Below are 16,080 nucleotides of genomic sequence, written 5' to 3' on the forward strand. Positions count from 1 at the left end.
CCACCAAGCCTGGAATGACCCATCTACAGGGAGACAACTGGGTCTCTGACCCACCTCATAAAGCAGAGGATTGGGCAATCTTGCTCCAGAATGACCACCCTCTTACTCAAGGGCACACAGGGATTTAAAAGGTTGGGGACAAAATCCAAACATGCTGGCTGTCTTTTCAGTGGACAGGCTGGCCCCAAGTCTTTCAATGACCTGGCAGGTGCCTCTCCCTAAGCACCCTCTCCCTCCTGAGGCACCCCACAGGCCCTGACTGTGGAGGGAAGGCATGGTACAGTCGCAGACAGTGGCCCGAGGTCCTCCTGATGGGGCCCTATGAGGGGGGTGGTTGCCACAGCCCTGAGCACAAGTGGGCAACAGGGCCTGGGCCTGCTGTGGAGGCCCAGCCCCTCAGTGAGATGAAGTCACCATCCCCAACAGACTCTCAGGGCTGACGGCCCTAGAGGGAAGGCCTGGCCAGGAAGTGGCTGTACAAGCAGATGCTCAGCCCAGGGACTCTGTCAGCACTGGCCACCAAGCACCAGCATGCCTGAGCTTGCCAATGAGCTCCAGGAGACCCTGCCTGCACACTTCCTCCTCGCTAACACCTGCTGCAAGAGTACAGTCGCCCTCGCTGCCTGTGTGGTGAAAGGTAAGGAGGTGCAGTGTGCCCGGGAGAGCCTGACAGCGTCTGTAATGGCCGTCATCCCAAACACCCTACAATCTCTCTACACCCACGTGTCTCCTGGGATAGAGGAAGCCGGTCCGTTTCTGGTCAGCGACCTCATCTGCGCTACTTACAGAGACATTCTTCAGGCACTCCTCACAGGATCTGTTTGTGTACTGAGAACAACCTGTGGGGAAAGACAGGCATCGTGAGGGTCGTGATGAAAGACAGCTCACAGGCTGGGCAGACCTCCCAGCACCAGCCTGCTTTAGGTACGCAGGAAAAACATCAACATCAACTCCTGCTGCCAGCAGGGGACCTGGAAGAGCAGAGGCAAGGATCTTCAGGGAAGAAAGGTTCCAAACACAAAAGCTGCGCTCTGCCGCTGGCCTCTGGAGAAGGTGAGCCGTGGGGCTGCACACCACCATCAATGTGACCTGAGCAGCAGGTCTCAGCACCCCTCCAGGGAACCAGAGAGGCACAGCAATGCCAGCAACACTGCCCACAGCAGCCAAGTTTGCAGACTTACTGTTAGGGTTTGGATCCCCGGCACCCAGAGGCTCGTGTGTTGAAGGCTTGGTCCTGGACACAGCAACGTCCAGAGGTGGGACATTTAGGAAATGATGAGATCATGAGCTCGACCACATCAGAGGATTAATTCATGTGAGAACTAATCATGGGAATTGGCCACTGGAGGTGGGGGCCTAGTTGAAAGGAGTGGGCCCTTGGGGACTACACTGTCCCTGGCTGCCATGAGCTGACAGCCCTCCTCCTCCCACCCTTGTGCCAGGACATTCTGCTCTACCTCAGGCCCAACACATGGAGCCAGCCCCCTGCTCTCGTCAGGATGGCCAGGTGCAGCCCAGGTCCCTGGTGTCCCACACAAGTAACAGGCAGAGTACAGAACATTTACTGCCAGGAGAGGTGGAAGTGGCGCTCCCTAAGAAGAGCAGAGTGGGCAGAGCAGGGGTCAAGGCCCAAGGTCTGGAATCAGGCCTTCAGGCTGAGCTGTGCGGCTTCTCTTCCCTGAGCAGACCTGACTGAGGACCTCACCCCGTTTGCCCCACTGATTACTTTAAGATACCTAAGTGGAATATGGCCCAATTTCCCCCTTGGTGACTTTGGAAAACCTAATTAGAATACTGCCCAGTTTACCTGCATTGGTCATTTAAAAACACTGACCGGTGGCAGATGTCAGGGTGGGAGTTGTTATGGTAACGGAACTTATCTAAAACAGGGACATGATGACTCGTCTCCCTGTCTTTCCCTCCAGCAGCATCTTTCTTGTGCCTGCCTCTGCCATCTCGGTGTCCCTGAACTCCCACCTAAAACCTCTGAAACTGTGAGCCTAACTGAATCTTTCCTCATGCCCTTCATCTCAGATATGTGTCACAGCAACAAACAGCGATCACTCTTACCTAAAAATCTCATAAGCCTGTGGCCAGCCTCCCCTGGACAGGGTTGTTCTCCCCAATCCCAAGGGAGAAGCAATGGCCTATCAGCCTGTTCCAGTCACGAGGAACACCTGGGACTCTGCCCACTAGCTGCAGGAAAAGATCAAACTCCAAGTGGCTACCAGCTTTGGAACACGAGTTAGTCAGAAGTGAAGACTAGGGTACACACCAAGAATTCCCCACAAGCTATTGGTCAACTGCCAACTGCTTCTCCCCACCACGCCTTGCAACACACAGTGCAAAGAGCTCATGCTCAACGTTGCTGGTCGCCAGGGAAATGAGAATTAAGGCCCCGAGGACAAGCACCTGCATACCCACAGAACGGCTAGAGACTGCCCTGCAAGTGGTGACAAAGACAACAGCCACCGAGCCTGGCTGATGCCGCCGTTTTCAAAACTGGCCTGGAGGTGCTCAAAAAGCAAACAGGCACCCTTTATGACTTGCCAATCCCACTCAGGTACTTCGCCCAGAGAAACGGACACACGTCACGGGAGACCCCAGCAGGGACGCTCACTGCCACAGTACAAGTTAACAATGCCACACTGGAAAGAGCCCAGAGGTCCATTCTAGGAGGATGGTCAGGCAGGCCAGAACATCCACAGTGGAACACTTATCTAGTCACAAAAGACAGAAAAACACTCATGGACTGAGAGAAGGCGCACGTCAAACCCACGCCCCACAGCTCCACAGCTCCACACATGGGACTCCTTGGCCCTCAGCAAGGGAAAGGCTGCGAGCGCAGCCCTGGGTGGGAGAGGCAGAGCACTCTGGACTGATGGTTGCTTCTGGCAGGGGTCAGGGTTATGTGGGGGACTCATCCAAAGGCACGTTCAACTTTCCTGCACTTCACCAAAGGAGAAATTCATCTTGAAAAACAAGACAACCTCGGATAATGACAGGTGTGACAGTACAGGAGGTGTCTACCAGTGACTCCAGGTGCACTATGGGAGGCTGCAGCTGGACCTGGACAGGTGGACTGGCAAAATGTGCAGACCAAACCTAAGTCGAAGGACGAGAACAGGAACTGCCCTCCCTCTCTAGGGCAGACCTGAACAGGCCCACTGGAGTCCTTCTAGTTAACAGTCCAATTTCTCTACGTTTTACTTCTCTAAATGAAATCTACTTCATCTGAAATAAAAGCACATTTTGACACCTACCATTCCACAGTGACTGTCACTGAATGGTGCTATTCTCAGTCTCCTGCTATGTACTGTTGATCTATGTTGGTATTTTCTGTAAATCACTTTAAATACTAGGAACAGAAGATTTTACTCAGTCCCAGGAGGTAAAGAAAACTGACCACCCATTTTTAAAAGTCGCCAGTGTCTTGCTCCAGGAGATGGGAAAACACAGCTATGGAGCAAAGAGACGGCTGAGCTCCCCGACACTGGGCAGTGAGGGCCTCGGTGAACCTACTGACAATTCTGACTGGCTTCCAAAACAGACAGCTGGAGGGCTGTTCCAGATCAGTGACTGACTCAAAACCAGGCAGTGTGACATACTGGTTTCAGGAGTGGGGAGCAGACATATCAGGGTAACTGGTAAAATCTATGTATGGACTGCATGTTAAATCAAGTATTGCAAATATTATAATATCAATGTTCCAAATATGCAAGTATCAGTACCAAATGTCTAGACTGTGCTAATTATATCCACTTGTGCAGAAGAGTGTTCTTGTTCTCAGGAGAAATTACACCCAGGGGTAAAGGGCCACCTCAGCAGCTTATTCTCTGGGTTGGCTAAATAATAATAAGTAATTTGTCAATCTGCAATAAACATTCTTAAAGAAATAAAATAGAAGTATTTTAACGTTAAGACACTAATAAGGAGACAGAGACAGATGACCAAGCAACCCAGCATTGGGATTCTTGGGCTTTCCTGAGCTCAGGAGCTTTCTCACGGCCCCAGAGGGAGCACGGGGCCTGCCTACCATGCCCACTCTCCACTTCTGTTCACAGGTCTACAAGCAAGAACATCTTCCTCCTCATCAGTCAAGTGGCCCCGGGGACAGTGATGATGATACAGGGACCTCCTTTCACAGGATCTTCATTCTGATAAATGTCTTATGTAAACTGAAAGAACCAAGCTCCAAGATACACTCTGGGTTACAGGCCAGTCTGAGTCAAGGAGTAGATGCAGAGGAAGAGGAAGAACTGCCCAGTGGCTCTTCCCACCCTCCTCCTCTGCACACCAAGAACAGGGAGGTCTTCACCGTCAGGCAGTCCTTGTTAAGATGAATTCCAAGATGGGAAAGGTTACTCCATTCTCCTGATGACATCACACCTCACCATCTTGAATAGTAAGGAAGGAAATACAATAAGCACTGTTATTGCTCATGAGAAAGGCAGTGTGCATTTTTCAGAAGCCACAGACCATCCTAACTCATCATGGGATACAGAAAAACAAGTGCTGGAAATAAGAAAACATGCCTGTGGATTTCCTAAGTGTAATACCGAATGTGAATGTCTGACTCCTGTGACTCTGAAGCTTCACTTAGACTCTACTGATTAATTTTTCAAGAATTTTCAGACTCATTCAATTTGGAAATTAAATAAAGTCCAAAAAAAAGTTCTGTCAGAATATACTAAATCATTACAACTCATTTTTAGCTCTTTTCTAAAGTTTCAGGTAGGTCAATTAATTTATTATGTACAAAAGGACATGCTAGCACATGAGATATACTTTTTAAAACCAAGGAAACAGTAGGCACCACACATCTGTAATCCAGTGGCTCACGAGGCTGAGACCAAAGAATCTCAAGTTCAAAGCCAGCCTCAGCAATGGCGAGGCACTAGGCAGATCAGTGAGACCCTGTCTTTAAATAAAATACAAAAGTAGGACTGGGGATGTGGCTCAGTGGTCAAGTGTCCCTGAGTTCAACCCTAGGTACAAAAAAACAAACAAACAACAACAACAACAACAACAACAAAAGGAAACAAGAGAAAATATTCTTTATCATGCAGCGTCTGTCACACCCACCCCACCACAGCTTTGTGCCCACTCTGCACAGTGACAGGTGCAGAGGACACCTTCATTATCAATTTCAGGTGAAGAAAGAGGGCAGCCACCACTTCAGTAGGCAACGAGGTGAGATGTGATAGTGTCATCAAAACCACTTGAGCATGCCACCACAGCATCTTGTGCCTTAACCCATGTTTCTCAGGGTGGGCAAGATGCACCTCCACGCCTGGTACCACTAAAAGGACACACCACTCTTGACAACAGCCACTGTTCCTTAGAATGCCTGTTGAAGGTTGAAGCTGAAGTCCTAATAGGGACTGTCTTCCCTAGATGAAGTTCTTGGATTCTATAAACAATTAATATGGGATTCAAAACCCTATCAAGGTCTCTTTTAATTTCATGAATATTGCTCTAAAGATCTTCAATATAGTTACTAATGTCTACCCTCCACCAAATCACACAGAGAAGTATTTAAAAGGCATTAAAAAGTGGGGGTGTTGGATGGCATGACACCGTGAAGTACCCTTGTAAAGACAATGTTTTAAACACTACTAGTCATATTGCCACTGAACAATAAACAGTAACAATCTCATAGCAAGCCCATGTTCTGTAGAAAAGTAGTGCTCCTCTCCAGGGACAAGGTGAACGCAGACCCGGAGGGCACCTAGGTGAAGAACAGCTACACAGGCATGAAACTAATGTCCCTTTCAAGATATCCCCAATAAGAAAACAGTCTTCCCACCAAGGAGGGCAGCCACCACCTGGAGAAGGAAGTTTCTTGGTTGACACACTGGAGCTGCACTATGGGGTGAATTCCTAAGTTGCCCTTGAGAAGTTCAGGGCAGGAAAAACAGAGTAGCCACACCCAGCTCCTCAGGTTGCCTTCCTCACTCCCACTCCGGCAACAAAGCACACACAGCCCTGTCTTATGCCTCCATGACTCTCCCAGATGCCCACTGTCTGGTGAAGAGCATTCATTGTACACTTGTGCTCACAACTCAACTGAGACCCCAACCCTGTACAGTGTTAGTTGGTGTCTTCAGCAACACACTCAAAAGACACCTAACTGAAGTCACTAACGCATTAGAAATGCATTAGAAACAAACACTACGCAAACAACAACAGCCCCTCGAACGGGGCCAGGTCAACCCTATTTGCAAAAGTCAGGAATCAGGCGAGGGTGACACGGAGGCTTCCTTACTCATACACAAGTGAGTACCATTTCTATAACAGGTCCCACGAGACCCTCCAGCTTAGAGCCTGGAGGGAGCCTGCCAGGCCCTGAGGCCCAGCTCTGCTCGGCCCTGCCCTCCAGGAAGCCACCCTCTAGAAATGCGGCTGGGTTCTGCAAGCGAGTGCGCACTTTCCGCCTCCACAACCCCTGCGTCTCGCGCCCGCCTGTTTCTTGGCCAGTGTCTGGAGGAACTCTGTGGGTCACCACTGGGGCCCCGCAGCTGGCGCGGGTGGGACCCACGAACGCCGAGTGCCCACCGCACGAAGACCCCGCAGCGCCAACTTCCAGGCAGAGGCCACGGGCCCGGAGCCGACCCACCCTCTCCTCCGCGCCTTTGGGGAGGAAGGGCCCGCCAGCGTCCGCCGCTGTCCGCGACCCCCGGGGGCGAGGTGGACCCGAGCGCCGCAGCCGCAGCCGCCCGGCCGAGAGCCGCCGGGGCCTGGCCACGCAGAGCGGCGCCCCGCCCGCGACCCCCCGCCCGACCCCGGGCCTCACCGACTCTGAGCGGCTCCTGCGCGGCGGCCGCCGGGATGAGCAGCAGAACCAGCGCGGCGCCGGCGAAGGGCAGTGCCCAGCGCGGCGTCGGCCCGCGAGTCCCGCTGGGCGCCATGGTCGGTCGGCCGGTCAGCAGTTCGGACGCGAGCCTACTCCGACACCAGCCCTGCGGCCTCTGCCCGGAAGGCCGCGGCGCCGGAAGTGGGCAGGAGGGGCGGGGCCGGGAGTGCGCCGCCCTGGGCTCCGGCCAGCCTCCCGGCCGCCTGCGGCTCAGTGCGCCTGCGCGGCGGGGACCGGCGCCGGACTGAGGCGCCTGAGGCTCAGTGCGCCTGCGCCTTGGGGATCGGTAGGTCGTGCGGGTAGGGCGGACTGTGGCTGCGAGTCCCGGGTTGGAAGGCGCGAGGTCTGGCCTTGAAGGGCTGCAGATGGTGGCCTCAAGCCTGCCACGTCCTTGAGGGGCCCGCGGCAGCCCTGAGGGTAGGAACGTCACGTTACTGTGCGTTACTTGCTACTTGCGTTGTTACATTATTCCGTTAAGGCCCCTTCACGGCCCTTGAAGAACGGTAGAAACCACCTCAAGGTGCTCTTAACTAGGGTCCCCGGGCTGTCGTCTTACCCTGTAGGCTTAGCTCCCAGCGCTGCAGGGGCGCGGGGGGCGCGGAACCCTGTGCTGCTGGGCCGCCCTCGCTCACGCTCTGGGTCACGTCCTGAGCCGCCCGCACCTTCCCCAGGAGAGGGAGGCATCTTGTGGAAGGTGAGGCCAGGGCCAAGGATTGGTTATCAAAGGAAAGGAAATGAGCTGCTGTCAGCTCACCTCTGAGTGGCACTTCCCCGCCCACCCACCCCACCGGCTGTTTGCACCTGGGAGAGGGGGGTGCACTTCCCCGCCCACCAGCTGTTTGCACCTGGGAGAGGGGGATGCACTTTCCCACCCACCTGGCTGTTAGCAGGGGGTGTGCACTTCCCGTGTGCACCGCCTGTTAGCCTTGGGGAGTGGGCTTCACTTCCCCAGGGCTGTTAGCACTGGAGAGAGGGTGCACCCCAGGGCTGTTAGCACTGGAGAGAGGGTGCACTGCTCTTTTCTGCCGGTAGGCCCTAGGCCAGGTAAGAATTGCATCAAGAAGGAAAGGTGGGGGCTGGGTTGTGGCTTAGTGGTGGAGGACTTGCCTTGCACTTGAGAGCCACTGGGGTTCCATCCTCAGCACGACATTTTAAAAAAAAAGTGTGTCCATCTACAATTTAAAAATAATAATAATAATAGGGGACAGTTAACTTAAAGAAAAAGAGGAAGGAAAGATGGACAGGGCTGGCTCCTGGCAGGGCCTACTGGGATCATAGTAAAAGTAGGAGTTTTGGCCACAGGTTCCTTGGTGTATTTCAGAAGGGCATTTCATGACTGTTCAGGTGCACTGAGGTAGATTTTGTCAGGTCAGTGACCCCAGCACCCCCACTGACATAGGTTTTGATACAGGGCTTGTAGATGAAGCCCCCTGAACTGTTCCAGAGAGGACCCCTGCCTGAAGTGAAGAAGGAGTTGAACAAATGGTGAAGACTGCAGAAGGTGGCCCCCAGTTTATCAAACATCAAGTAACGCATTTGGAAGCAGCTTAGAGATGGCCTGTGTTTTCTCTGCTTGAGCCTTACTTTAACTCAAATACTCTTGCTTGACTTTTCTTTTCTTTAATATTTTTTAGTTGTCAATGGACCTTTATTTCATTTATTTATGTGGTGCTGAGAATCGAACCCAGTGCCTCACACATACCAGGCAAGTGCTCTGCCACTGAGCCACAGCCCCAGCCCCCTCTTACTTGACTTTTTGTGTCTGACTTTAAATTCTTTCCTTGGGACAGAAGAACTGAGGCGTGGAGCTTCAGCTCCTCACTGTCTGCCGCAGTCTGGCTGGGCACAATTCAGGAGCCACTTGTTAAGCAGAAACAAACTTTATTTTTAGAACACACAGGCAGCACCACAGGAACTCTTCAGGAATTCCCTTGGAGCCCAACTGCCACCACCAGCTTCCCACAAGCCTCTCAACCCCCCCTCCACACTCCTCCTGCTCTTGAGGCAGATTGGCTGGGTCGTGTGGGCGGAGCCAAAAGAGTCCCCCAATGAGCAGCTCCATGGTCTGAAAGGGTGGGGAAACAGCCCAATGAGCATCACCGCAGAGGAGTTAATCAGCTGGCAGCTGGAAGTTTGCTGGGGCCACTGTGAGCCAATCATCAGCTGGCAGCTGGAAGTTTGCAGGGGTCGCTGTGAGCCAATCATCACATCCTTCAGGATCCTTCCATTTTAATACCATCACACTTCTATGGGGGATTAGTCGCCACCCCTAGGCCTCGAAGCATTTGAGTGGCTTGTTGTAAAGGCCAATCTTTTGGCTATTCTTTTTTTTTTTTTTAAAGAAAGAGTGAGAGAGGAGAGAGAGAGAGAATTTTTAATATTTATTTTTTAGTTCTCGGCGGACACAACATCTTTGTTGGTATGTGGTGCTGAGGATCGAACCCGGGTCACATGCATGCCAGGCGAGCGCGCTACCGCTTGAGCCACATCCCCAGCCCTTTTCCTTGAATAGCTAAGTTTAACATAGGGCGAGAATCTAAATTTAAAGAAAGCATAGCCCAATCTATACCTGTGGAGCCAAATCCTTTGGAACCTCTTTCTGAATTATGACTAGCAAATTTGTCATGTGAGCTAGGGAGTATTAATAACTGTGCAATCCTATCTCCTGGTGAAATTACTGAGATACCCCTTGGAGAACTGGCTATAATTTTTATCTCACCTTCATAATTGGGATCAATTACCCCAGGACTTATCATAAGTCCTTTTAGAGTAGAAGAACTGCGTCCTAATAATAAGCCTACTGTTCCTTGGGAAAGAGATCCTTTTACTCCTGTGGGAATGATTTGAATTCCCATCTCTGGAGTTAGTACTGCTCTGGCGGAGGCGCAGATGTCCAATCCTGTGCTCCCTCTGGTTTGTCTGATAATGGAGTTAACAGATAATGTGTCCTGGGCACTACCCTGATGGTGTTGCTGGGTTCCTTCAATGCCCCGTATATTTGTGGTTGTGGGCCCTGGGGCATCGGGCCCCCTCGTCCATTTTTTGGCAACGGAGTACCCTCTACAGTAGTCTGAGAACGGCATTCATAAGCCCAATGTTTTCCTCTACGACGTTGTGGACAAACACCTGGTATTTTTCTTTTTTGATCATACCCAGTTTTGTAACTTGTTTTAAACCCTCCTCCTATGGGGCAATTCCTTCTAAAATGTCCTGCTTGACCACAATTATAACATGTTTTTGGCCTGGCACCTAAAGCCTGCTCTACTCCCCAGGTTACTGCAGCTGCCAAGACTTGCCCCTGCATCACTCGTTCACCAATATCTCTACACAGTTTAATGTATGCATTTAAATCTTTATATTTACAAGGTCTAATAGCCTCCCTACACCATCTATTGGCTTGTTCGAGGGCTAGTTGCTTTATTAATGGCATCGCTTGTTCTACATTCCCAAAGACTCTGCATGCTGTTTGTATAAGCCTATCCACAATCTCAGCATAAGGTTCATTAGCTCTTTGTATTACCTTAGATAATTGACCTTGTAAATCTCCTTGTCCTTGTAAAGTCTTCCATGCCTTAATTGCAGCTGAAGCGATTTCTGAGTATATGGCAGGATCATATCTAGTTTGTTGCTGCTGATCCTCATAAGGTCCTTCTCCTAGCAACATATCTAGATTTCTCTGTGGATACCCAGCTGCTGCATTTCGCTTGGCAGGCTCCATACACAATTCCTGATTAGCAACTTTCCATAATAGATATTGTCCTCCATTGAACACAGCCTTGCATATGCTAGCCCAATCTGCTGGTGTCAAGTTATAATTTGCAATGGATTCAACCATGCTTACAGTAAAAGGGGCTTGAGGACCATAGACTGCTACAGCTTCTTTTAACTGTTTTATAGTTTTAAAATCCAAAGCCTGGTGATATCGCTGCCCTCTCTCATCTTCAAATACAGGGCATGATAATCTTTGAGGTCCTGTCTCAGGATCCCGTCTATCAACTATGGGGGTTGGGGGCCACCCAGTATATGTTGTCTCCATAGGTGGAGCTGTTGGTTGGACACTTATGCCCTCTGGTGATAGAAAGGTGTTAGTAGCAGCCTCCTATTGTAACTTCTCCCCTGATAGCCCTTCCTCCTCTAAACTTTCTTCCCCTGTCTGACTAGCTCGAGAGACTTCCTCTTTTACTTGATCTAAGATGTCTTCTCCTTCCTCTACCATAGTCTGAACTGAAGGCTTTGGACTAAGCAAACAAGATCGTATCAACGTCTATAATGTTAATGTGCCAACTGGCAGAGTTCCTGGGTTTTTCTTTTCTATCTTTTTTAAATCTCCACCATGATGGTCCCATTGTGATATTAACAACTCCTCCTTAAAGAACCATGGGCTACATTTTTGTATCATATCAACGTATGCCCTAATTATTCTTGGTTTTACTGAGGTGCCTCCTTCCTCTAGCAATTTACTTAACACCGTTTCTGTTTGATTGTTACTAACTTCTGATCCCATTTTTCCATAACAAAGATAATGCAGTCCACTAAGATAACACAAAACAAAACCGAAACAAAACGGAACAAAAACACACTGTATCAATTTTTCTATTTTCTTGAAATGTGCATCCGTTCTCTTGCCCTATCTGTTCCTCAGGGGCAATCAGCTTTTCTCCCATCCTATTTATTCTAGGGACAGGCAGCTTAAAAATGAAATGAAACAAAATGAAACAAGAACACACTGTTTCTTGAAATGGTCACCCATCCTCTCGCCCTATCCTCAGGGGCAAGCAGCCTTACCTTGTCACTTACTCCCAGGAGTCCTGGAGCTCCCTGTACGGGCCACCATATGCCGAAGTCCAGCTGGGCAAAATAACCAGGAGGTGACAAGCAACTTGAAGGTTGAAGCAGGAACTGCTTTATTGTGGGGAAACTCAGCGAGAACTCAAGGTAGCGGTCACCCAAGGTAGCAGGAGCCACTTTATTGCGGGACAGCAGAGGTATATATACCTAACTGATTACACACAGCTTGACTCAATTAGCATCATCTAGATACAGCAATCAGCCAAATAGTAATCCCCACCATCAAAATGGCTTGGTGGCATTGCTTCACAAACCACTCCTCCTGGCAAACTGCCAGGCGCCATCTTGACTTGATTTGCTGTCCCCAACACTGTGGGAATTCTCCTACACCATCAGCCTGCTCCTACACCATGGGCTGCACCTATACCACGGGCATTCTCCTACACCAAGGGCTACTCCCACACCATGTGTGCTCGTACACCATGGGCATTTTCCTACACCAAGGGCTGCTCCCACACTATGGGCAGGACCCTACACCACAGGCGTACCCTTACACATGGGCATGCTCCTACACCATGGGCTGATCCTACACCATGGGCCTGTTCCTACACCATGGGCCAGCTCCTACCCCATGGGCCTGCTCATACCCCATGGGCATGCTCCTACATGATGGGTGTGATCCTACACCATGGGCATGCTCCTACGCATTGGGCCTGCTCCCACACCATGGCCGTGTTTCTATACCACAATGTGCTCCTACACCATGGGTGTGCCCCTACATGATGGGCGTGCACCTACAACATGGTAGTGCTCCTACAGCATGGGCATGATCCTACAAGTTGGATGTGCTCCCACATCATGAGCGTGATCCCAAACCATGGGCGTGCTCCCACACCAAGGGCATGTTCCTACCTCATGGGCATGCCCCTACACCACGGGCGTGCCCCTAAATTTGGGTGTGTTCCCACACCATGGGCATGCTCCCACACTACGGTCCATGACCCTACACCATGGGCTGCTTCTACACCATGGGATGCTCTTACACCATGGGCTGCTCCCACACCATGGCCTGCTCCCACATCATGGCCTGCTGCTACACCATGGGCTGCTCCTACACCATGGGTCTGCTCCCACACCATGGGTCTGCTCCCACACCATGGGCTGCTCCCACACCATGGGGTACTCCTACACCATGGGCTGCTCCTACACCATGTCCTGCTCCTACACCATGGGCTGCTCCTATACCATGGGCTGCTCCTACACCATGGGTCTGCTCCCACACCATGGGCTGCTCCCACACCATGGGGTGCTCCCACACCATGGGCCTGCTCCTACACCATGTGCTGCTCCCACACCATGGGCTGCTCCTACACCATGGGCTACTCCTACACCATGGGTCTGCTCCTACACCATGGGCTGCTGCCACACCATGTCCTGCTCCTATACCATGGACCTGCTCCCACACCATGTCCTGCTCCTACACCATGGCCTGCTCCTACACCATGGACCTGCTCCCACACCATGTCCTGCTCCTACACCATGTCCTGCTCCCACACCATGTCCTGCTCCTACACCATGGGCTGCTCCCACACCATGTCCTGCTCCTACACCATGGGCTGCTCCCACACCAAGGGCTGCTCCCACACCATGTCCTGCTCCTACACCATGGGCAGCTCCCACACCATGTCCTGCTCCCACACCATGTCCTGCTCCCACACCATGGCCTGCTCCTACACCATGGCCTGCTCCTACACCATGGGCTACTCCCACACCATGGGCCTGCTCCTACACCATGGCCTGCTCCCACACCATGGGCTGCTCCCACACCATGGGCCTGCTCCTATACCATGTCCTGCTCCCACACCATGTCCTGCTCCCACACCATGTCCTGCTCCTACACCATGGGCTGCTCCCACACCATGTCCTGCTCCTACACCATGGGCTGCTCCCACACCATGGGCTGCTCCCACACCATGTCCTGCTCCTACACCATGGGCAGCTCCCACAAGATGTCCTGCTCCCACACCATGGCCTGCTCCTACACCATGGCCTGCTCCTACACCATGGGCTACTCCCACACCATGGGCCTGCTCCTACACCATGGCCTGCTCCCACACCATGGGCTGCTCCCACACCATGGGCCTGCTCCCACACCATGTCCTGCTCCTACACCATGGGCTGCTCCCACACCATGTCCTGCTCCTATACCATGGACCTGCTCCCACACCATGTCCTGCTCCTACACCATGGCCTGCTCCTACACCATGGGCCTGCTCCTACACCGTGTCCTGCTCCTACACCATGTCCTGCTCCCACACCATGTCCTGCTCCTACACCATGTCCTGCTCCTACACCATGTCCTGCTCCTACACCATGGGCTGCTGCCACACCATGTCCTGATCCTATACCATGGACCTGCTCCCACACCATGTCCTGCTCCTACACCATGGCCTGCTCCCACACCATGGACCTGCTCCCACACCATGTCCTGCTCCTACACCATGTCCTGCTCCCACACCATGTCCTGCTCCTACACCATGGGCTGCTCCCACACCATGTCCTGCTCCTACACCATGGGCTGCTCCCACACCATGGGCTGCTCCCACACCATGTCCTGCTCCTACACCATGGGCTGCTCCCACACCATGTCCTGCTCCTACACCATGTCCTGCTCCCACACCATGGCCTGCTCCTACACCATGGCCTGCTCCTACACCATGGGCTGCTCCCACACCATGGGCCTGCTCCTATACCATGTCCTGCTCCCACACCATGGGCTACTCCCACACCATGTCCTGCTCCTACACCATGGGCTGCTCCCACACCATGTCCTGCTCCTACACCATGTCCTGCTCCCACACCATGGCCTGCTCCTACACCATGGCCTGCTCCTACACCATGGGCTGCTCCCACACCATGGGCCTGCTCCTATACCATGTCCTGCTCCCACACCATGGGCTGCTCCCACACAATGTCCTGCTCCTACACCATGGGCTGCTCCCACACCATGTCCTGCTCCTACACCATGGGTCTGCTCCTACACCATGGGCCTGCTCCTACACCATGGGCTGCTCCCACACCATGGCCTGCTCCTACACCATGGCCTGCTCCTACACCATGGGCTGCTCCCACACCATGGGCCTGCTCCTATACCATGTCCTGCTCCCACACCATGGGCTGCTCCCACACCATGTCCTGCTCCTACACCATGGGCTGCTCCCACACCATGTCCTGCTCCTACACCATGGGTCTGCTCCTACACCATGGGCTGCTCCCACACCATGGGCCTGCTCCTATACCATGTCCTGCTCCCACACCATGGGCTGCTCCCACACCATGTCCTGCTCTTACACCATGGCCTGCTCCCACACCATGGGCTGCTCCCACACCATGGGCTGCTCCCACACCATGGGCTACTCCCACACCATGGCCTGCTCCTACACCATTTCCTGCTCCTACACCATGTCCTGCTCCTACACCATGTCCTACTCCTACATCATGTCCTGGTCCTACACCATAGCCTGCTCCAATACCATGTCCTGCTCCCACACCATGGCCTGCTCCTACACCATGTCCTGCTCCTACACCATGGGCTGCTCCCACACCATGGGCTGCTCCCACACCATGTCCTGCTCCTACACCATGGGCTGCTCCCACACCATGTCCTGCTCCTACACCATGTCCTGCTCCCACACCATGGCCTGCTCCTACACCATGGCCTGCTCCTACACCATGGGCTGCTCCCACACCATGGGCCTGCTCCTACACCATGGGCTGCTCCTACACCATGGGCTGGTCCCACACCATGTCCTGCTCTTACACCATGGCCTGCTCCCACACCATGCGCTGCTCCCACACCATGGGCTGCTCCCACACCATGGGCTGCTCCCACACCATGGCCTGCTCCTACACCATGGCCTGCTCCTATACCATGTCCTGCTCCCACACCATGGCCTGCTCCTACACCATGTCCTGCTCCTACACCATGGGCTGCTCCCACACCATGGGTCTGCTCCCACACCATGGGCTGCTCCCACAACATGGGCGGCTCCCACACCATGGGTCTGCTCCCACACCATGGGCTGCTCCCACACCATGGGCTACTCCTACACCATGGGCTGCTCCTACACCATGTCCTGCTCCTACACCATGGGCTGCTCCTATACCATGGGCTGCTCCTACACCATGGGTCTGCTCCCACACCATGGGCTGCTCCCACACCATGGGCTGCTCCCACACCATGGGCCTTCTCCTACACCATGTCCTCCTCCCACACCATGGGCTGCTCCTACACCATGGGTCTGCTCCCACACCATGGGCTACTCCTACACCATGGGCTGCTCCTACACCGTGGGCTGCTCCTACACCATGGGCTGCTCCTACACCATGTCCTGCTCCCACACCGTGGGCTGCTCCCACACCATGTCCTGCTCCTA

At 53.0% G+C, this 16,080-nt stretch overlaps 1 protein-coding gene across 2 annotated transcripts in view; it reads right to left on the reverse strand.

The window, feature by feature from the left end:
• The window catches only part of Pttg1ip (PTTG1 interacting protein), a 51,050-nt gene extending 44,061 nt beyond the window's left edge, over positions 1 to 6,989 (reverse strand). For both annotated transcript variants that reach the window (XM_077795428.1, XM_026382567.2), the window contains exons 1-2: positions 6,797 to 6,989; positions 787 to 839 (exon numbers count right to left, since the gene is read on the reverse strand). In XM_077795428.1, coding sequence (XP_077651554.1) covers positions 787 to 839; positions 6,797 to 6,911 — 168 coding nt within the window. In that variant the 5' untranslated portion in view covers positions 6,912 to 6,989. The remainder of the gene's footprint in view (positions 1 to 786; positions 840 to 6,796) is intronic.
• Between the last annotated feature and the right edge of the window lie 9,091 nt (positions 6,990 to 16,080).

Source organism: Urocitellus parryii, chromosome 2, assembly GCF_045843805.1.
Source record: "Urocitellus parryii isolate mUroPar1 chromosome 2, mUroPar1.hap1, whole genome shotgun sequence".
NCBI lineage: Eukaryota > Metazoa > Chordata > Mammalia > Rodentia > Sciuridae > Urocitellus > Urocitellus parryii.